This window comes from Zingiber officinale, chromosome 6A, assembly GCF_018446385.1.
Source record: "Zingiber officinale cultivar Zhangliang chromosome 6A, Zo_v1.1, whole genome shotgun sequence".
Classification (NCBI taxonomy): domain Eukaryota; kingdom Viridiplantae; phylum Streptophyta; class Magnoliopsida; order Zingiberales; family Zingiberaceae; genus Zingiber; species Zingiber officinale.
Window position 1 is genome coordinate 72,225,928 of NC_055997.1, and position 22,773 is coordinate 72,248,700.

Here is a 22,773-nt window from a genome sequence, read left to right on the forward strand (position 1 = left end):
ACAAACACAAAATGCCAGTGAGGAGTTAGATTGTGGAGCTCTTGTCAGGACTGACACTATATCTACTTCTTCATTAGATTCTTTAAGTACTTTTTATTGTTGTGATGATGATGTAGTTGAAAATACTTTTGATTCTACTAATGATGTTGCTTTAGATGTTGTTGATGATGCAGGTATTGATGCAGAAGATGATTTAAGTGTAGGGGAATGCTTACTGGAAGCATTACCTCAAGAATCACCAAGAATTGAGGATGTAAGTGTAGGGACTTGTGCTATGGAGACAAACACCCAAGAATCACTCCAGGAAGTTGAACATTCACCAGAACTAGAGTCTGAGCATTTAGTTGATGATGAGGAGGTAATAAACACCATTCTAGAACCTCTAGGTACTTTTCAACACGATAAGGTGAGAATTTCTTGTGAATTATCCGAAAATTTCATAGAGGTACCATTAATTGAATTTGTAGAATGTGATACCCATTTATCTTTTCATGATAGTGTTCGGAATGTGTTGCTTATCTTTACTTTTACAGGACACAATAGATGTTTGAAATGGGTATTAAATCTGAACTGTCTACGACCTCTAGAAAAAAAATTTCAAGGGAAAAAGGATGAATAAAAAGAATTTAAGTAGAACCATGATTACTCCACTTCCAGGGTGGATTCTACTTCTAAACCTTCTTCAACCACCGGGAATTAAAGGGGAGTTGGTTCCAATTTCGCTTTCTTTTGCATTTTAATTCATGTCTTGTTAATAAATTTTTAATACTTTTCTTTGGTTTCATACTTTGCATTTGCACTTTGTTTTTACATTTTGCATTTAGTTGGTATACATAGCATGTCATTTGAATAAAATTCTCCATGAATTTTTCTAGTGATACTTTTAAGATGGTAAAATTCTCTTAAATTTGATCATCAATTTTAGGTCATTAACATTATTGGATTCTTTACTTACATAATATTGGTTAATATGGTAGTGGATTCCATTTTGATTAATTAAGTAGATTGCAATAAAATACCTAGTGAGGACCACCACAAGCCTAAACTCTATTATATTTTTGTGTGGCATGTACTCATAGCAATTGAACTCTAGAACTTGCTTAATTTCTTTTCAAAGTCACAATAGCATATTATGCATGGAAATGAAGGACATTCTTCATTCTTGTTCCCTCATGATTTCCAAATTCTTTCCCCATAATTTTCTTTAATTCTCATCTAGCATTTTTAACCTTTGATTATCTTTGCTTGCTCTATTTTATTTAGAGTTTTGGTTGAATTCTTGATGAGTTAGATTTTGCAAGATGGGTAAAGGTTTAAGTGTGGGGAATGATTGGTATACATTTGAAGATGTTGAAGGTTTTGGATGGCTTCATGAGAATAGACCTTTGATTTTTGAGCAAGTGAAAAGAGTTTTCTTTGTATGATTTATTGGAATTGCTAGATGATTTATCATGTCAAGAAGATGCGAATGAATCTGAAAATTCTGCACTTGAAGATCAGAATACAAGGGTTGTATCAGGGTTGAGTGTGTGTCATTTTATGGATTATTTGTGCCAAAATCAGTTTTGATTTCTATTCTGATTTCAGTTCTTTAATCAGATACAGAAGCTGCTCATGAATTTCATATCAGTAAAACACATAAATATGAATATATCAATCTCGACATGTTGTGCCAATTTCTTGCTGATCAGGAATAAGTTTTAACCTATGTGCAGTGCGGAGCTAATGGAATTCTGAATTTGCAGTTACAGGATTCTGGATTGCAGGTTTTTAGAGGTAGTATTTCAGCTCTCAACAATTCAGAATATTTGGGAGGATTTAATAACTGATGAAGAATTGCCAATGCATTAGGAAGGGCAGTAACAACAACCATAGACATTTCTGATTTTTGAAAATTGCTACTGCTGTGAGTAATGATTTCAGGGAAATTGTTTGGAACATTTAAGTGCTGTTGGTAATCTGCAGGATGAAAAGATTGAAGTAAAAAAAACACAGAAAAGGAAGTTGTTGTTGAAGTTGTGATTGGAAGCTGTCTTGTAGTTTTTGGAGCTGCTTTGCAGATTTCGGGAATGAAATGTTGTTTGCAAGTTATTAGAGGAAAACTGAAACTAAATGCTGAATTTTGGAACATACATCTTCTCAGAAATTGAAAATCAGTAATGCAATGATACAAATTTATCAATCTATTTACTGATCAGGATGTAAGATTCTGGAATCTAATTCAAAACCTTTTGAGTTCCTGAATTCAGTATTGATAGTTGCAAGGGAGTGAGGTGGAAGGTTGAAAAACCAAAAATGAACCTGCTGGAAATGGAATCAGAACTTAGCATTGTGCCAACTCTAAATGTTGATTTTGAACAGATTAGTTTTTTTATGCTGCTCAACTTCTGAAATTTTGACCTTTTCTGTTGCAACTGTGTGAAATATGTAACTGATGAAGAACCACAGGAAAAAAAAACAGACACAGAAAGGAAAAGCTATAGAAATAAATTCGGCCTTTAGTGCCAAATTGGGAAGAGAATTGTAATGAGATGAAACTGTAGAAACCTGAAAAGTTTTAGGTTATACATTGTGAAGAGTCTTAAGGAGCAAGATGAAGAAATATTTAGATTTTTAGTGGGTAAATAAGACAATGTTGATACAAGTCATGATTCTGTACAGCAGATGCAACAGAACAGAGACAAAACTAAGTCAATTCATTGCGAATTTCAAGCTGAACTCTTAATTCCTTATCTGAGAAACAAAAATCTGGAAGCTGAGATTTGAATTCATTGACTGAGAGCTGTCAAGTAAATAAAGAAGTGCTGGAATTTTGTAAAATATGCAGAATTCGAATTTGAATTGGTGTATCAGTTTTGTGCTAGATTCTGTTATAAGCCTCAGGCCTGTAAATATCCATATGGAGCACTTGGTTTTCATTCACCAATTGGGTTGCTAATCCACTAAAATCTTCCATGATTTAAACATGTAAATATAATGGAGGAAGGGAAGTAGATGAATTTCTTTGGAACTGAATTCTGAAGAAGAAAAAAAACTGTAAATTCAGAAATGAAGAAGTTTATCTATGAATTGTTGCTGCACCAATAGTGGTGATTTCTGAAAAAAATTTGGGATTCAAAGAAGCTGATTTATGAAATTAGACTTCTTGTGATGAAATATGATTTGAGAAGGCTAAGGTTATTGAGTTCAAGGATTTATGTGTTGTAATTCCAGAAGTGGATTCTGAAACTCTGTCTAGATTGTATTGAAATGTGCTTTTGATTCCCAAAACCAAGAATCCGAAGTGAAATTTCTGTAATATTGAATTCTACAGAAATGATACCCATGTATCAACCAGTACATATTTAATGGTGAACTTCTATGCTGTTTTTGATCAGTAACAAATTGACATCAAAGTTTGTACATTCAATGATAAATGGGATCTCCTCTCAAGGCCATCAAATCTGTGCAGAAATTTGGAGGCTGCATTTTGATGCTAAAATAAGTGATCAGAAGAGTTCTGTGAAAGTGAATCATGGATGCGTGAAATTTAATGGAACTGGACAGAACTGAAATTGCAATCTCATAAAATAACTGAAAAGCAAGAATTGTTAGTTGAGGTGTGAATTATAAGAGCAGGATTTCTGTGAACTCAGTGAATCTATTTTCATAGTTTTGTTCATAAATGAAGTTTTTTTCCTAATGGATTAAAATCAGAGTGCTTGATACAAGTTTTGTACCAATATCAGTGAGCATTCTTGAAATTCAATTTCTGAAATTGGATTATAGCAGTTGGTATAGTTAGCAATTCCTCCATCTAAGCAGTAGGATGATAGTGCAGAAACTCCAGCAAGTCAAGTTTCAGCAGTCTCTGAATTTTAAACCAAAATTCCAGCAACTAGTTGTTTCTGAAATAGAGTTCAAGAAATGAAATCTGAGAAGAGCTCATAGAAATCTTGTAGCTAAATTTGCAGGGGTAGATTTTTTTTAAAAAAAATGAGCTAATTTCTGGATTTGAAGGAATGCAAGAAAAGAACTAGTAGAGCAATTTATGTAGTGATGAAGCTTAATCCAGGAGGTTCATATATGTTTCTGCAGTAAAAGTGACCTGGAATGTGAATGTAACATGTTCTGTGCAAACTTATTGAAACTCTACAACTGAACAGATTTCTGAACTGAAATGTAGTAATTTCAGAGGTGGTTTATTCATCTAATCACTGCTGGGAAGCTGGAACAATTTGTGTATCAAATGAGTACCAAAATTTTTGGAGCAGCACTAAGTCATTGAAAAACTCAAGTGGAGCTCTTGTACTTTCAGTAACAAATGGTGTTCTGGTCTCTTTATGTCTTCTACTACATGCATGACAAAGTTATCAAATATGTTGCTGTAATTCTGAGCAGAAGCAACAGAACAGAAACACTTTGCTGTAAATGAATATGATGCTGGAATTTTTGGTGGCCGGAAATTGTGTAAAACTGAATGATCCTCAATCTGCAGAAACATGCTCAAATCAGAACATTCGTGGTCTATTGAATGCTTGGTGAGATTTTTGAAATTAAAGTATCACTGGAGTTTTGATGTGGTACTGCCCTAGCAGTAATTTTTGAGTTGAGTTTTAAGAAATAGAGAGACTAAATTCCAGATTGTTGCTACTGATGTTGCACCCAACTTGTTTGATAATAGAGGAAGAAAAGGAAAAGGGGGCTTCTGATGCTATGAACCTGCATTTAGTGGCAATGTTTAAGTTCTTGGAAAGCATGTTGATATGATTTTCTATTCGCGAATCTGAATTTCTGATATTGCTGTTGCTATTGACTTGAATTTCGGGACTAACTTCCTAATTACTTCAATGTGATAGCATTGCAAAATATCTGAGTTTTGAAGCTGAATTTGATGCAAATGCTTGTGAGAAATCCATGTGCCATTTCTTATCAGTAATGACTTGGAACTCATTGATTTAATTCATGCTTAACCAGTATTGAGTGGATCCCTTGAACTTTAAGTTTTGAACTTGAATTCTGAAATAGAAATTCTGTGTGAAAAGAAGCTGAATTCTGGAAATGTGCAGCTGCTATGAGTTCTGTATATTCTGAATTCTGGAAATCAGAATATAAACTTCACTTGCAGCTTTGAAATCAGAATTGAGAAGCATAATGTTCGTCATCAGAAATGAAGGACAGAAATTTAAGATTGCTGTGCAGAAATGCAGGAGTTATAAATTTTGAAAAAAATGAGCAGAAATGCATGTAAGTTAATATGCAGGAGATGTGCTGATTTCTGGAACTGATATATGGAATGGAAATGGTGCAAGAACTGAAATTCTCTGGAATTGGAGCTGTGTTATTAGTGTTGAATTTTGTGATCAAAGCTGCATTTGGTGGTTAATGGAATTTGATTTGGTCTTCTACCAATGCAATAGAAATGCACATCCTTATTGAATCTGCCAAAGACAGAAACAGAGGAATAGAAGAGAAGTTGCAAAAAACAATAGCTTGACGAGTATCAAGTATGTGTATAGCAAGATTTGTTTCATTGCCCGAGACGGCCAATACTTTCAGTGTAGGGGAGGGAGTTTTTCATTATAAATTGATGTGAGATTAATTGAGCTATCAAGAGAGTATCAAGAGTGGAGATAGAGTATCAAAAATTTCGGTTTGCCATCAAATTGAAGGAGAGGTTAGCTTGATCTTTTGAATTGGTGATGACAAATGGTATTTATCTCTTTACACATCAAAATTGGTCAACTCATCAAGTATATTCCTCCAATACTCTTATCTCCTCAATTTTTCACTAAATTCTTTTCTTTTGCCTATTTCATTCATTTCGATTGCTCTTCTTACTTTCATTTCAATTTTTGTTGATGAAATCCTTTTGATTCATGTATGCTATGTTCTATAGTGGTGGAGAATTAGAAAATAAGCAAGCTTATGGTAGTGAAATGTTGTGAGTTGCATTGAGTGAGCTCCACTTATACACATGTTTGAGTGTGAGAGATAGAATAGGTAAATCCCTTGTGAGATTGCAACTTGTTTAATTTTTTCAATTGGATTGAAACTACCATACCTACTGATTATTGTTTGGATTGTATTCATGATTATTTGTGATATTTAGATGGTCTTACTTAAATTCCTTTTACTATCTTCTAGGTATTGCTAGGGAATTTTTGTGTAGAGATGATTTTTAGTTTTCTTTACTTGCACGGGACATTCAAGACTAAGTGTGGGGGATTTGATAACCATGATTTTACTGTATTATTTTAATTCATATATGCATGGTTTGATGTTGATTTCATAGGTTTAAATCATGGTTACATCATATTTTATGCATTGTACCGATTTTGGACTTAATTACAAATGATATTATTTTTGTGTTATTTGATGCTAATATTTGATTCTTATTTTGTAGGCATCAAATGATCGTGGATGTGGATCTATTTGAACCGAAATTGGGCTTGAATCAGAGCTTAAACGACACAATCAAGCTTTGGAGCATTATGGGCCGTTCATCAAGAACAAGAGAGATCTGAACCATCCGTTGAAGATCTGGCCCATCCAACCTAATAAGGAGGAGATCTCATCCATAGATGAAGATCCAGAGGTTTTGAATTAAATCGGAGTTCATACAGCCATTGATCAAGCCGAATTAATCTGGGTCGTTCATCGAAGATTGGGAAGATCTGAACCATCTAGTGAAGATCTGGTCGATCCAGGGAGATTAGATCCAGACCCTAGATGAAGATCAGTACCTCCGGGTCGGATTTTGGGTGGCTTTTCACCGTTGATCAAGCGCCAAATCGATTTCAGCCGTCCGTTCAGATCTGGAACAGATTCAAAACAGAAGCTACAGTAGCTTCCAGGCTTCGTCGACTCCTCCACAGCGCAGCTTCGTTCCGCGGCATCTTCTTCCATATTTCGGCCCCTTTCCTTTCTCCAATCGTTCTCTCAAGCTTCAACCTCGGTGGAGAGCTTCTTGGCAGCATCATCCGGATCAGCTGGAGCCATCGGCAGGTGTTCTCTCCGGTGGAATTCTCATCTTGGCAAGCCTCTGTTCCCGCCAGATTTGGAGGTGTTCCTCCAAATCTGAGCTCCGATTCCCATCAGAAACGTTCGGCGGTGGTCCTCCAGAGTAACTGAGCTTCATCCGACCACAATCCATCATCCGCATCTTCATCCCAGATCCAGAGACCAGATTTTCATATTTCCAGCATTTTCGAGCAGGTGATTGGTTTTGAGGTGCTCACAGTGTGTCGGGGGTGGTCCGTCGGCACTGTTGAGCATTCCTCGAGCTGATACGTTGTAGAGATTCTCCACTGAGGTCCAGAATTGGGTGTTCTCGACTTTGACACTCTTGTGTGACGGCAAGAGTGTGAAACTTGTAGAGAATGGTTGTGAGTTGGTTCGGTTAGGGTTAATTTCATTTTATTCCTGTTTTGTAGCTTGATACAAATTTATTTTTATGTTTGTTATGTTTTTATCCAAGTAATTTAGCATTTCATTACCTTGTTGAAGTTTAATTGTGTTTAATTTGTGCTTGATTAATTGTTTAGTTGGGTAGTTTTAAGTTAGGGTTTTAATTGGTGTTGTAGATCAGATTTAATTGCGTTTCATTATTTCATATTAAGTTTAAGTGTGTTGATGGTTTAATTATAATGTATGGTGACAATGTGTTATGCTTTGATCATTGGCACATAGTTAGGTTTCACTCTTGCTTTAGATTAATTTCTTTATTGTTGTGCTTCACTTTTGTTAGATTTAGATTCAAGTTTAAACCCCAATTTCATATTAAAAACCCCAAAAATGAGAATAAAATACGATCCTAAAATTACATCCTACCATTAGTTCCTCGAGGTTCGATCCTGGGCTCGTTACTACAACATTATTGCAAAATTAAGGGGTTCAGTGGAAATACATTGTTAATTTGATTTACGAGTGTGACAGATATCGCTTATCACTCCCCCAGTTGTTTACCTCAACCTACCTGCCAAACATTGATTCTTTAGATCTTGTTTGGACTTTTCACTTAGCCTTGATCGGCTCGCCAGGACTTTTCTCTTGATCTTCGGTCCTCCAAACCTCTCAATCACACCGCCAAGCGTCAAGTCCTCTCGACCTACTTGGTCTTTCACCTGGGTTCCACGATCTACTAAGACTTCTCCTGCCTAACCTCCAACTAGGTCTTTCCCGATTGAGTAATCAACCTACACACTTGGTCAACTTGTTAGATCACAACAAGACTTAACTTGAACCTTTGACAACATCAAAACTTAGGTTTGATTCTGGTGCAACCTGCACCAATAGTCTCCCCCTTTTTGATGTTTGGCAACCAAGGTTCAAAGTTAAGTTAAAATGTGCATAAATTAAATAAACAAGCATTTTTAACTTTTAACTCTCCCCCTGAGTTAAATAACCCCCTCTGAAATAACTATTTCTCCCCCTTTTACACACATCAAAAATAGGGGAAACATTCAAACCCTAGATAGCAATTTTTTTTAAAAAAAAAACTAAGTAAAAATTGAAGAAAGAAAAGATTAGTAAGAATCTCGATTTGGAAAGATAATATATCGGAATGTAAACAAGATTCAAAGAAAAATTCTGCAAAATAAAAATTAGGAAACATTTTCAAAAATAATGTTTAAGAAAAAAATAATTGAAAAGTCAAGAAATTTTGAAAATTTTAGAAAACTTAAGCATATAATTATGAAAATGAGTTTTAGCAAAGCCAAATAATTTTGAAAAAACTTTAGAAGTTTAAAATTTTTGAAGAGTCACTAAGGAAAATTTTGAAAAAGGTTTTCAAAATTATAGTATACGTACAATTTTGAAAATTTCTAAGGGAAAAGTGGTCAAAATTATGTAAGGAAAATAATTTTGTAAAGGAAAAGATTTAAAAAAATTAAAATTTTGTTTGAAGCTCCCCCTAAATTTGACAAAATCCTAAAAGTCCAAGCATGGTTTAAGAACTAAAAAGAAAGTCCTTATGATGAAATGTCCAACTTTTGTACAAAGTTAACTACCACAAGATAGAAGCTATTGACTCAGGTTGGTCAATTTGAGCATTTGGGACTAACTAGGTTGTTACTAGCTAGTGAACTTCAAATTGATCAATGTATGTTGCTTAAAGCCTAGATTTATAGTGATGCACTGACTTAAGCATCTGAAATCTTAGGCTAAGTGCTAAGCATCCCACCCATTCTAAGTTGTACAAGCAAGGAATCCTAGTGTGCTTGTGAGATGCTGGCTCCTAAAACTATAGGATCATGTAATTCTACGGAAAAAACCTAGGCTATTCAAGAAAGATAAAAGATTTGAAATAGGTTTTGAAAACCAAAATTTGAAAGGAGGATTTTTATAAAAATAATTTGAAAAACTACTAAGTAATATTTTTAAAAACATGTCAAGAAATCTACTCTATAAAACAACATGTAAAAAGTAATCAATCAATACTTAAGAAAGATTAGTACTGAAGATTAATAATCCAAAAGCATACATAGACATAATGCAAAGTATCCCATAGGTACAATAATAAAAAATAATAAGTCCTAGAGGTCACTCATCCTCATCCTCACCATCAGCTTGAAAATAATCAAACATTCTCCTCTGCTCTCTCTCTAATGCATCAGTACGATCCATCATCTCTTGACAAAAGTCTATAATTTGACCTTGGAGTGAGTTGTACTGATCATCCATCTTCATCTCTAAAGAGGTAAACTGACTAAAAATGTCAATATCGAAGACGGGTAAAGAAGTCACTAGTCGATGGAAGAGGCACATATGAACTGCTCTGAGCAAAGTCAAAATAAGGTATCATGGCAAATCTTGGATCAATAATCGGTGGAGGAGGCACATCGACTGTGATCGGATCATCTTCAGCAATAGCTTCCTCGGCAACCGGTGGAATGTAATGTGGATGGGTCTGTTTGTATACAAGGCCCTCGGCGCTAGTCTTAATCCTAGTTAAAGACAATTGCCTAATCCCGACAAGATCTAAATCAGATAACACAATCAACTCACCTCGATGAACTCCTACACCTAGAGAAGCAATATAGGTAGTGAGAACATGACACTGAATCATGTGAACTTTATTCGAGGTGTTGTACCCCGAATAATAGATGATAGATCTGAACACCCAGTAACCTATATCAAAATCTAGTCTATGTCTCAGTGCATATATCAGAAAAGAATGGACTCCCTGATCCCTAGATGACAAGGGATGAATGCAGGACACAACCATCTTATAAAAAGTGTTGTTTGCCGGACTGAGGGGTATAGTGGACATCTTTTTAGTGAATGGATGAATGCAGGACACAACCATCTTAGGACGTGGTCCCTCAAAGAAATTAGCATACATAATGTCAAGGGTCAGATGAGCGAAGGGAGCAGGCAGGATGTCAAGAAGCAAGGCACTGAAAAAGATACGGTTGACAAAAGGTCATATTCATAAAAATCTAAGAATCATATCAAGATCAAACAACATCTCCTGGGCGACAACCCTAGTCTTATAGTGATGGGGGTCTAGTTCACACAAGTTGTGATAAAATTCAGAAAATAGAATAGGATTGTATGCATGCCGGCAAAAGACAGTGCTATCAAGTTGAAAGTGTTGTGTGATGTCTATGGCCTCAGGATAGTAGGTTTGATAGAATTGAATGTCAAGAACGAGTTCGTATCACCTTAAATTTTTTATTGGAAAAGATTGCCGTAATTCTTTGGTGGAAAACCTAGGGTCCTGACTAGGATTAAGAGAGCTAGCCTTCCATTGTACAATTGTTCTACTTTTTTCTCTAACATAAGGGGAGAAAAATTAGCAATATGTTAGTAGATAAGAAAAGAATATATGAAGGAATTACTGAGGCATTATCGCGCTCCGAGGGAAGCTAGAATCGGTGAAACGACTATTGGTTGCTACTCGGAAAACCTAATGGTTCCATTGTACAAAAATTTTGTACAAAGGTCCGAACCTTTTCCTAGCTACCATGTGTTCTTTTAAATTAAACTTGGATCGCCTGCGGAACTTAACACGTTTGATCCAAAGTTTAATCTATTTGTTCTTTTAGGTTTAGACTCGGATCTCCTGCGAAACTTAACACGTTCGATCCAAATCACCTAGGTTATTAATTTCATTAAATATTAGTTTCCAAAATTGGCTCCCAGTACTGACGTGGCGAGGCACATGACCTTCTTGGATATGGGAACAACCACCATCCACTAGACAAAGCCTTTTAAGGAAAGTTAATATTTAATTTCCTTAAATAACTTTAGGTCAACCGAAAAGAACAATCAAATCACAAGGAAAAGAAAAAACAAAAGAACACAACATCGAAAACAAATTCGAAATACTAGAATCGTATGCCTCTTGTATTTGGTATTTTTACAAATAAATAAAACTAGCATGATGCGGAAAAACATTACTAGTTATACCTTTCTTTTGAAGACAAAGACCTCTTGATCTTCTATCGTATTCCTCTTCTAACCTCGGACATTGTGTGGGCAATGATCTTCCGAGACAAGAACCACCTAGCACCTTCTTCTTCTTCCTTCAAGTTTCGGCCAAGCAAAAACTTCCAAAGGATGAAGAACTTTTTCCACCAACCAAGCTCCAAGGGATGCAAGCTTTCTCTCCTTCTTCTTCAAGCTAGAATCCGGCCACCAATTAAAACTCCAAGAGCATGAAGAGGTTCGGCCACAAGATGGAGAAGAAAGAAAGAGGAGGGGCCGGCCACACCCAAGGAGAAAAAGAGAGGAGAAAATAATAGAGTCGTTCACCCATGAAGGCACCTCTACCCCCTCTTTTATAATCCTTGGTCTTGGCAAATAAGGAAATTTAAATAAAAACTTCCTTAATTCTTTTGCCATGAAAAGGAAATATTTATTTAATTAAAAATAATTTTTCTCTTCTCAATTTACAATGGCCGGCCATATACAAATCTCCAAGCAAATAAAATTTTAAACACAAATTAAAACTTCCTTATTTGCTTCCGGAAATTTATAAAATTTTTCAATAATTTTTATCCCTTCATGATTGGTTAATAAAAAGAAAATTTTATAAATTAAAATCTTTCTTTTAAACATGTGGATAATTTTCCAAAAAGGAAAGTTATCTTTAAAAATTAAAATCTCTTTTCAATCTACAAATAACGAAAGATATCAAATCTTTTCTTAATCTTTTGTAGAAACTAATAAAAGAGAATTTTTAATTTTTAAACTTTCTTTTAAATCATGAACATGATTAAAAAGGAAAGTTTTTACCAAAATTAAAATCAACCTTTTAATCTACAAATAAGGAAAGAGATTTAGCTCTTCTCTTAATCTTTTGTAGAATCTTATAAAAGGAAAGATTCATATTTTTAAACTCTTTTTTAAATCATGTTATCCACATAAGAAAAAATTTTAAAAAATAAAAATCCTTTTATTTTAATTTGGGCCGGCCACACCAAGCTTGAACCCAAGCTAGGGCCGGCCACCTTGAAGCACCCATGAACCAAACTTTGGCCGGCCCTAGCTTGGTCTCCAAGCTAGTTTGGCCGGCCCCTATGGGATGGGTAAGAAGGTGAGTATAAGTGGGTATAGTACTTTATAATTAAGAGGCTACGATAGGGATCGAGAGGAGGAATTGGTTTTGGTCTCCCGATAAAATTAAGCATCCCGTGCTCGCCCCGAACACACAACTTAATTTTATCAATAATAATTCATTCCACTAGAGAACTATTATTGAACTACCGCACCAATCCCAAATTACATTTTGGGCTCCTTCTTATTATGAGTGTGTTAGTCTCCCTGTGTTTAAGATGTCGAATGTCCACTAATTAAGTAAGTTACTGACAACTCACTTAATTAATATCTAGCTCCAAGAGTAGTACCACTCAACTTCATTGTCATGTCGGACTAAGTCCACCTGCAGGGTTTAACATAACAATCCTTATGAGCTCCTCTTGGGGACATTCTCAACCTAGATCACTAGGACACAGTTTCCTTCTATAATCAACAACACACACTATAAGTGATATCATTTCCCAACTTATCGGGCTTATTGATTTATCGAACTAAATCTCACCCATTGATAAATTAAAGAAATAAATATCAAATATATGTGCTTGTTATTATATTAGGATTGAGAGCACGCATTTCCATAATAACTGATGTCTTTGTTCCTTTATAAAGTCAGTATAAAAGAAGCAACCTCAAATGATCCTACTCAATACACTCTAAGTGTGCTAGTGTAATTATATAGTTAAGATAAACTAATACCTAATTACACTACGACCTTCCAATGGTTTGTTCCTTTCCATCTTGGTAGTAAGCTACTGTTTATAATTTATAAAGAACCGATAATATGATCTTCTGTGTGTGACACCACACACCATGTTATCTACAATATAAATTAATTGAATAATTACATTTATCATAAATGTAGACATTTGACCAATGTGATTCTTATTTCTAGATAAATGTTTATACCAAAAGATAGACTTTTAGTATACATCCTAACAACGACTTCTATGGTGGAGAAGAAGACAAGGATAAGAGGAGTTGGATTAGACTCGGTGGCTGCCCGACCAGCATATTTATAGAGTTGGATCGGTCGACCGATACAGGGTATGGTCGACTGATCCCTTTAACACGATGTCCTTTCTGACCTGGTAATCAATGTTCGATCGACTGGAATAGTGTTCGGTCAACCAATAAATTTACTCTTATAGACATATAAGTTAGATGTTCGGTCGACGAAACCAATATTCGGTCGACCGAATAATTGAATCATGAAGTGACAATTTACTCTTTCGATCGATATATAAAAGGGTTTGGTCAACTGATAAATTAAACATTTTTTTTGTTCGGTTGACCAAACCTATTGTTCGGTCGACAGAATCCTCGTTTAATTCTAAGTTTTTAATTAAGTTTTAGTTAATGATTTAAAAGTTTTTTTAATTAAGTTTTAAAATAAATTTTAATTAAGTTTGTAATAATGTTTTAAATTAAATTAAGTTTTTTTTATTTTTTATTTTATTATTTTATTTTTTAAAATAAATTTGAAATAAGTTTTTTAAAAATAAATTTTAATTAACTTTTAAATTAATTATGTTTGAAATTATTTAAGTTTGAAATTAATTAAGTTTGAAATTATTTAAGTTTGAAAAAGGTTATTGAACCCATGTTAGATTCAAATTTAACTTTGAGTTAATCAAGCATGCTTCCTAAGGATAAGTTTTCAGTTCAGTGACAAGGCATATGACCTTCTTGTGTGTCAACGGTGGACCACTTGCTGAATACTTTCCAAACTGTTTCTGGCAAAAAACTTAATACTATATTTTGATCTAACTAGCCCTTGTTTGACTGGGATAGCTTCGGTTAGATACACTAAGTCTAGTGCACCAGGTAGAATACACAAGATTCAGCCTAGACATGCCTTCGACAGAGCTTCCTTAACGTACTATCATCACAATCCATTCCGATGCTATATTGTAGGGTTTGGTAAACCTTTTTTATCTAACCGTTCTAAGTAGAAAGTAAACCTAATCCTAAGTGTGTAAAATTAGTTAATCATGTTGGTTGTATTGTCTTTCTAATTGCTCCCCCGAGTCATAGCTTAGATATGGTCAACCTAAGTAATGAATCTGACTTTTAGGGATCAAATAGAGATTTGGTTTAATTGGTTTGGTTAAATATTTTATTTGGACTCATGCTTAGACTTGACTTTTGACATTTTGACTAATTAAGGATAAATATGATTTATTTGTTTGATTTGATTTATAACCAAGTCCCGATTTGTTGTACACGGCTCGTTGCGATCTAAGTACCATATTTAGACACTTTGATCCCATTTTAAACTTTTCTAACATTTTCTTGAGTCGCTTGACTTGACCCTTCAAGTTGAAATTTTTCTCCTCAAGTTTTTCAACTTAAGTTGAAGTTCCGACTTAAACTTGGTTAGTCGAGTCACTCAAGTTAACTTGCTTATTAAGGTGGTCTATTTCCTTAAGTAACAAATTATTTTGTTTTTCAGATTTTGACAATTTTTAAATAAGCATTTAATTACTTTAAGTAAGTTAGACTTTGAATAAATTGTTATCATATTTGGACCTTCGGAAACGGATGTGGATCCGTGGCTTTTCTCGGATTCGATGTTGATCTCGGATTCATACTCTTCATCGGACTCGGAGTCGGAATCTTCATTTCTTGCCATAAATGCAAGATGGCTCAAGTGCTTTGTTTGTTTCGTGCTAGATTCGTCAGAAGAAGTCTCATCCCATGTCACTTGGAGGGCTTTCTTTCTTCTTGTCGACTTGGGCCTTTCTTCCTTCCGATTTGGGCATTCGTTTTTGAAATGCCCCTTCTTGTTGCATCCGTAACAAATCATTTCTGATTTATTTTGCATCTGGTTGAGTGGTGTCTTTTTGGTACTTCTTCTGAATTTCTTCTTCGTCAGCAATCTCCGAACCATGTTAACTAGTTCTTCTTCATTGGTTGAGTCAGAGTCTGACTCACTTTCTGACTCGATCTTTGTTCTTGGTTTAGTTTCCTTGCTTGGACCTGCATACAAAGCGACTCCTTCCTCGACATGGCTTACGTTAGATTGTTCATGTAATTCCAATTCATAAAATAACTCATTTAACTTAAGAATTGAAAGATCCTTAGAAACTTTGTAAGCATCTACAATTGATACCCACAAAGCATTCCGCGGAAAAGCATTTAATGTGTACCTTATTGTGTCGTGATTTTCCAGGTTGTGTCCGATCAGATGAAGGCCGTTGAGAATGTCCTTCAGTCGAGCGTGTAGTTGCGAAGCCGTCTCTTCGGGGAGCTTTTTAATATTGAATAAATTATTTAAAAGTAAGTCCCTTTTATTTACCTTAGACTCGTCAGTCCCTTTGTGTAGTTTTACTAGGCAGTCCCACAATTCCTTAGCGTTGTCATAGGGGCTGACTCGGTTCAACTCCTCTATTGTGAGCCCGCACTGAATGGTATTGATCGCCTTGAAATTTAGTTGTGCCTTATTGATCATTGGAGGAGTCCACTCTTCAGGCTCTAGTGGCGTTCCATCTTTTGTGGGAGGTAAGTAACCTTTCAGTATCTTGGACTAAAGCTCAACATCAGACTTAAGGTAACATTCCATTCTGTTCTTCTAATACCTAAAGTTCTCCCCTTTGAAGAGAGGAGGCCTAACAGTACTATATCATTCTTGGTAGGAGTTTGACATCCTTGAATTAAAAAATAACAACCAATTTCCAAGACTTTCATCTTGGGATTGGCAGTACTAAAAAAAAATAAGAGAAAAAAGAAAAAACTAAAAGAAAAAGTATACATGAAAGAAAAGTTTTAAAAGGTACTTTGAAAAATAATTAAGTAATTTCAGAGCTTACGAGGCTCTGATACCAATTGGTGGATCAGATGAGTGCGATTGAGAGGGGGGGGGGGGGGGGGAATATCGTGCTTTTAAAACTTTTCTTTTTCTTGTTAAGGACAAAGTTGTACAGCGGAAAAATAAAGAACAGTTCAATTACTTGGTTCGAAGCTTAGGTCGACTCCTACTCCAAGGTCTACGATCCTTGACCGCACCGATGGGCAATCCACTAAATCTCTTCTTTCCGAAAACCTCGGAAAGAAGCAGTGCGTACAAAAGATGAGTAAGATAGTAACCGCCTACTATCTTACTTGAATTAAGTACAATGTAAGCTTTTCTAAAATAAAATATACCGACAATTGATTGAAGACGAAGCTTGGTCGGCACTTCTGGATGGAGCAGCTTGCGAGTCGTAGAGCAGTAGCAGAAGTTTGCACAGATGATTTTCGAAGCAGAACAGAGAGTTGTCTTTTACCTCGGACCTCGAGCTCTTTTTATAAGAACCGTCAATGTTTGGTCGACCGATCCCTGGGTTCGGTCGACCGAACCAGCTCCCTTCCTTCCTGGCTGGAATCCGACATTGATTCGATCTTCAGCAATTAATGACCATTAAGGGTTCAGTCGACCGATGTCTCCTTTCGGTCGACCGAACAGGCTCCTTCCCTGTTTATCGAGATTTGTCGAGATTTGCATTTATTGTTGTCTTTAATGTTGATCGTTCGGTCGACCGATCAGTGTATTTTCCTTTTGCTTCTGATCGTTGCTGACATAATTGATCTGTGTTGAGTCAACCAGGTTCGGTCGACCGATCCTTGCGTTCGATTGACCGATCCGACCATTCCTACAAAATAGTGTTAGATAATATAGTCCTGCAAAACAGATGTTAGCGCAGTTATATAAAATGCATGAGTAGTAAGAGACAGTTCAACTGTCTTGATCTCAAATTGGAAACCTTCTCGGTTTCTTCAATTGGATAAACAACCTTAGGTTGTTCCCTTCTGGAACCCGATCTTACTGTCGCTCCTCCAGCTGTTTATCTCAACCTACCTACCAAGCATTGATCCTCCAGATCTAGTTTGGATTTTTCACTTAGCCTTGATCGGCTCACCATGACTTTTCTCTTGATTTTCGGTCCTCCAAACCTCTCGATCACACCGTCAAGTGTCAGGTCCTCTCGACCTACTTGGACTTTCACCTGGGTTCCATGATCTGCTAAAACATCTCTTGCCTAGCTCCAACTAGGTCTTTCCCGGTTGAGTAAATAGCCTGCACACTTGGTCAATTTGTTAGATCACAACAAGACTTAACTTGAATCGTTGACAACAACAAAACTTAGGTTTGATTCTGGTACAACCTGCACCAACAAATTCATCATTCTTCTACTTGATTAGAAAACTATTTAAGTTGATTTTTACTCAAATAAAAATATTTTAGCACTTAAACTCGATAGCTAATCAACTATCAATCCTAGATAATCAACTGACCTACCCCACTCAACTAGAAACCCTATTCTAGATTACTAACATTGCCTAGGAAGTTTCTCTTACTCATGGTATAATTTTGCATAAACCAATCATAAGGTTATAGATTTGAGCCTCTCAATAATCACTAATTAGGGACATCCTAACCTAATTAGAGTCTAACATCTACCTAAAATATTTATAAAATTAAAGAATTCTAATTTAACAACAAAATCAAGATTACAACCATTGTAATCCAATATAGGATTTACACATCATCTTCGGTTCTTCTCGAAACTCTATGACTACCCATGAGGCTTAAGTCCTTCCTAGCTTCTCAATCGATCCATGATATTCATCATCTAAGTTCAATCTCTAATTTCTTGGAGTAAAAAGTAATATCAAGCACCCTATGTATCACACCCCGCGACCTGGACCGACCGGGGGCGGACATCGGCGTTGCTTTCAACCCAAAGTTTGAAAACATGTTGGTGCGATTAGCACTAACAGTCTAACTCAGGTTTTGATGAATGAAAAAATAGGTTAAGTTAGTTTCATTGCGATCTAACACTTTTACTAAGTGTGCATGAGAAGCCCAGCTAGGTCGATGGGTAGACCAGATAGCTTGCATGAAGCCCAGACAGGTCGACGGGCTGACCGGATGTCTAGCACGAAGCTCAGCTAGGTTGACGGGTCGATCGGATAGCTGGCACGAAGTCCAAACAGGTCGATGGGCTGACCAGATGTCTGGCACAATGTCCAGCTAGGTTGACGGACTGACCTGATAGCTGGCACGAAGTCCAGATGGGTCGATGGGCTAACCGGACGTCTGACAAGTAAGTTAAGATAAGTCACTGGAGAGGAATGACTTGGTGAGGATACGTTCCCGATTAAGGAACTTAGGCACTGATCCAACTTAGAACCATTTCAGAAATCTAAGTTGAGATCTTAATTAGATTCCGGTCTCGGTGAGACAAAATCTAATGACTACTCTTTTATTATAACTGTGCTAGCACTTTATTTTACAGGATAGTATAATTTGCATTTGCCTCAGAGTAACGTTTTCTTGCAAGAAGTTCCAGGCGCTCGGAATGCAAATTCTATCTCCTCGCACTCATCACAACGTGGAGCGCTCTGGTTGGCTGAGCTACGTCAGAGTCCAGGGGGATCCGGGCGCCCGGAGCTTGCTATATAGGAGGGTGAGCCCTGGAACAAAACAACAACAACGTCTTCCAACCACTGCTCTACTGCACTGTGCTCCTGCGACGCTGCTTCTCCGACAACTTGCTGCTAAAATCTTCTTTCTTTTATTGTTGTTGGTATTTTCTCTTTAAAGTTCCTGTATTTACATTTGTAACATTTTTATTAACTGCTAGTGATTGCCTAACGAAAGCACTCGACGAGTGCGGGCCTTGGAGTAGAAGGCTTCGAACCAAGTAAATTAGTTCGTGCTAGCATTGTTTTATTTTTCTTTTCCGCTGTGCACTCGATTTTGCTATGATATTTTTTCAATCGCTATTAACCCCCCCCCCCCTCTAGCGACTTTTCACGATCCAACAAGTGGTATCAGAGCAGGTACCGTTCTGATTTGGTGCAACCATCAGTCAGACAAAGGGGGGTGAAATTCTTTTTCAGTTTATTTCGGCTTTAAGTTTTACGTTATAATCCAAACTGGTATCATTACATTTTTGGAAGTTTTTCGTAGCAATTAAACTGAACTGGTGCAACACCAATTCAGTTTTAGATTCTTTTTAATTTATTCCCGCACTACTAATCCAAGTCCAAGTATTGAGATTTCTCTCCTCGTTTTCTTGTGTACAAGATCTATAGCCTTGAACGAAGGATATAACACTGTCCGTCCCCTTCTATTCAACGGTGATGACTTTCCCTACTAGAAGAAGTGAATGGAGATTTATCTAAAGACCGACTTCGACCAGTGGTTTAGCGTCACCAGAGGCTACAGGGCGTCGATCGACAACTCCGGAAATCCACTGGACCCATAACAGTAGACTTCGAACATGAAAAAGAAAGTCTTAACAGACTTCAAAGTCCTCAACACACTACAATGCGGGCTGACGAGAGAAGAGCTGAACCGAGTGGGTCCACACCAAAATGCGAAGGAATTATGGGACAAGCTAGTCGAACTACACAAAGGAACGAGCGACGCCAAGGTAACTAAATGAAGGATATAGCTCAGGTAGAAACACTATTAGAAGTGTCAAATGGGACAGCAAAGGGTTGGCAGCTGCTATTGCACAAAACGTGGACACTGGAGCTATTTTGATGCTGGGTTTTGCCAACAAAGAAGCACTCGCAGTTACCATTGCGTCTCAGAAGGCAACTTTCTACAGTAAATCAAGGTCAACCTTGTGGACGAAGGGAGAGACCTCTATGAATTTCATAAATGTCCATGACATTTTTCTTGATTGTGATCATGATTCAGTAAGCTTTCAGAAGATAATTTAGTGTTGTGTTTGATCAAAGATTTTGATGCATTACTTTTACTACCTTTGTTTAGATCATATACCTTGGGAAGCCTCTTGGACCAACCTGCCATACTGGAGTAGAGACCTGTTACTATTCGTCTGTATATGATCTTTTGGATGATCAAGAGGTTTGTAATCTAGACATTTCTCAAGACTGTTTAGTATCTTCTTTCTGCTACGCTTCTTGGTTATTTTGGAATCTTGTGGTAGTCTATCTACATCATTGCTTACAGTCCATCCAAGATCATCTAGCATCTACAACCTTATACTCATTGGAGGCTACAATTTCACAATGCAAGGATGAAATCGACTCATTGAAAAATGGAAAATCATCATGGACGAAGAAGTTGCTTCTTGACAACGAGTTACTTTGCTCCAAAGTCAGGTGTGTGTCTTCATTACTGTCACATACAACTCATGCAGAACTGGGAATTATTTTTTTGTATATCGCGGTTGATATAATTTTCCAGTTCATGTTGGGTTAGTTTCTATTGTTCTTTGCCAACCATTTTTTGGACCTCAGTCCTCAGGGATATATTGACCCGACAATTTTGTCAAAAGACAAGGGTCCTGATATATTGAAGCTTGATATCAATTGGTATTTAGTCAATGAATTAAAAATGCCATGAGATTTAGTTCACTCTAAATTAATGTTTGTGTGTGGTTGACCCTGATGAGATTTAACAAATTGATAAGTTTTTAATAACTATGATATCTGTATAATAGCAGTTTAACAATGGAGAACCTTGAGTAGGTACAAACTAAACTTGAGTAGGTACAAACTATACTGCTTCTTTTGTGTGGTACAACAACTTATCTTGTTATTTGTATCTTTCCAAACTATTCTACTACATGGAAGATGGTACTTGTTCAAGCCAAGATTGGTAAATCCAGAGTTGGTGAGTATTCAATATGGCTGTAAGTGAGTCAAACTTCACAAACAGATTTGATACTCCACTCAATAAGAGCTCGACCATGTTTGTTCAATAAACATAAAAAAAACCTTGATAGAATCATTAAGCTTGGGCAATAAGCCAAACCCAAACATGAACTTAGCATTTTTGACTTGTGAATGTTTATGAAGAATCATAAATTGTTCATTAGTAGAACTTGTGAACATGATCATGAACATTAATGCTAATCGATCCATATCTTGTTTGTATGCATGTTTAAGATTTAATACAGTATCTCCTATATGCTTGAGGTATTATATGTATGTTAATTTTATCTTTTTACATGTTTACTGATACATAATATCTTTGTCTCAATATGTATTGTAAACAGTCTTGTTTAAGTATGGCATTCGGCCTATGCTATGCTGACTCGCTGTATTGCATATGCTCACATATCTGTATCCAACCTTATACTAATTTAATCTTCAATTATCTCTACAGATAAAGTATCTAAAAAAAGGATCATGCATAATATACATAATGAATCAGCAAAAATAAGAAGGTAAAACATATGATAGTCATATGATATGTAGAAGAATGATGTATAATGATTTAGGATAATAAGACTGCACTTTGATCAATCTCGATGTAGATATATTTACAAATTTTTAAAATTCTAATTAAGTTTCTTTAACAAATGATGGGTTCCAAATTATTTTGTTTATGATAGAAACCAATCAATCACAACTTGGTTTAGGCAAGAAGAGTGAGGAACGTTAAAAAAATAATAATAAAATGAGATTATTATGATTGAAGATAGTTTGTGAATTTAATAGTTGGTAAATTGAATCAATTAGAGTTGAAGCCGTGAATTCGAATGAAAAATGAACCATAGAAAAGTTTATTCAATATCATTAAGATGTTTATTGTTTCTTTTAACTATGGCTTCCTTGGAGTTGGAGCTTGATTAAGATGAGATCTTGTTCGACCTGTTTAAACTAACGCTTAATTCACTTTGTTGTTCTTAGCTGATACTTTACATGTTGAATAATGCATTACGGTGTTTTGGATCCTATGCTTTCAGAGAAGAGGCCTCAGAGCTCGTAGAAACATTGCTCCAAAATGAAGACAAGACTCGAACTGCATCAGAGATGGCAGATCTGATATACCATGCAACGGTATTGCTCAAGCTTAAGGATGTAAAAATGGAGGAGGTCCTTGAAGTCCTTAGAAAAAGATTCTTGAAGTAAGAATTATATTATGCATAGACATTCAAATTTCCTAATTTTATAATCACCTGTATGAGTTTAATGTATCGTAGTTATAAGTTGTAATCCATTTTGCATAGTGTTATTTTGGATAGATCCTATCTTTAGGTTGTGATTCCTCAATTGGAATCCTTTAGTTTTATAATTTTCATATTACGTGTTCGTGATTCAATTATAATCTTTGCACTAACCTCAATATAGTAATTAAAAAACGGTAACAAAACATGCACATATAAATGAAACAACTCATTGTTTTTTATTTCCATTTTTTTTTTGAGGAAAGTTAAATATTTTCATGTAAAAAATGAATTTTATTATACTCTAATGTTAAAAAAAACCGATGATTAA

At 35.9% G+C, this 22,773-nt stretch overlaps 1 protein-coding gene and 1 long non-coding RNA gene across 2 annotated transcripts; both read left to right on the plus strand.

The window, feature by feature from the left end:
* The first annotated feature begins 296 nt into the window (after window positions 1–296).
* Window positions 297–7,487, plus strand: LOC121996546. The gene is made up of 2 exons (XR_006116111.1): window positions 297–358; window positions 6,386–7,487. It is a non-coding gene; the product is annotated as an uncharacterized LOC121996546 (long non-coding RNA).
* An 11,052-nt stretch (window positions 7,488–18,539) lies between these two features.
* Window positions 18,540–22,472, plus strand: LOC121994065 (histidine biosynthesis bifunctional protein hisIE, chloroplastic-like). Its single transcript, XM_042548238.1, has 4 exons — window positions 18,540–20,220; window positions 20,297–20,392; window positions 20,498–20,649; window positions 22,242–22,472. Exons 1-4 carry the CDS (start codon window positions 20,062–20,064, stop codon window positions 22,405–22,407), a joined length of 573 nt encoding a protein of 190 aa, XP_042404172.1. The 5' UTR covers window positions 18,540–20,061; the 3' UTR covers window positions 22,408–22,472.
* The last annotated feature ends 301 nt before the right edge of the window (window positions 22,473–22,773 follow it).

What these genes read in the sequence shown, in the direction of transcription:
- LOC121994065 (XM_042548238.1), top strand. Translation starts at nt 20,062, where the DNA reads ATGCTGGGTTTTGCCAACAAAGAAGCACTCGCAGTTACCATTGCGTCT. An exon ending in ATCTTTTGGATGATCAAGAG is followed by an intron (nt 20,393 to 20,497) that starts GTTTGTAATCTA and finishes CATTGCTTACAG; the next exon opens with TCCATCCAAGATCATCTAGC. An exon ending in TTACTTTGCTCCAAAGTCAG is followed by an intron (nt 20,650 to 22,241) that starts GTGTGTGTCTTC and finishes CTATGCTTTCAG; the next exon opens with AGAAGAGGCCTCAGAGCTCG.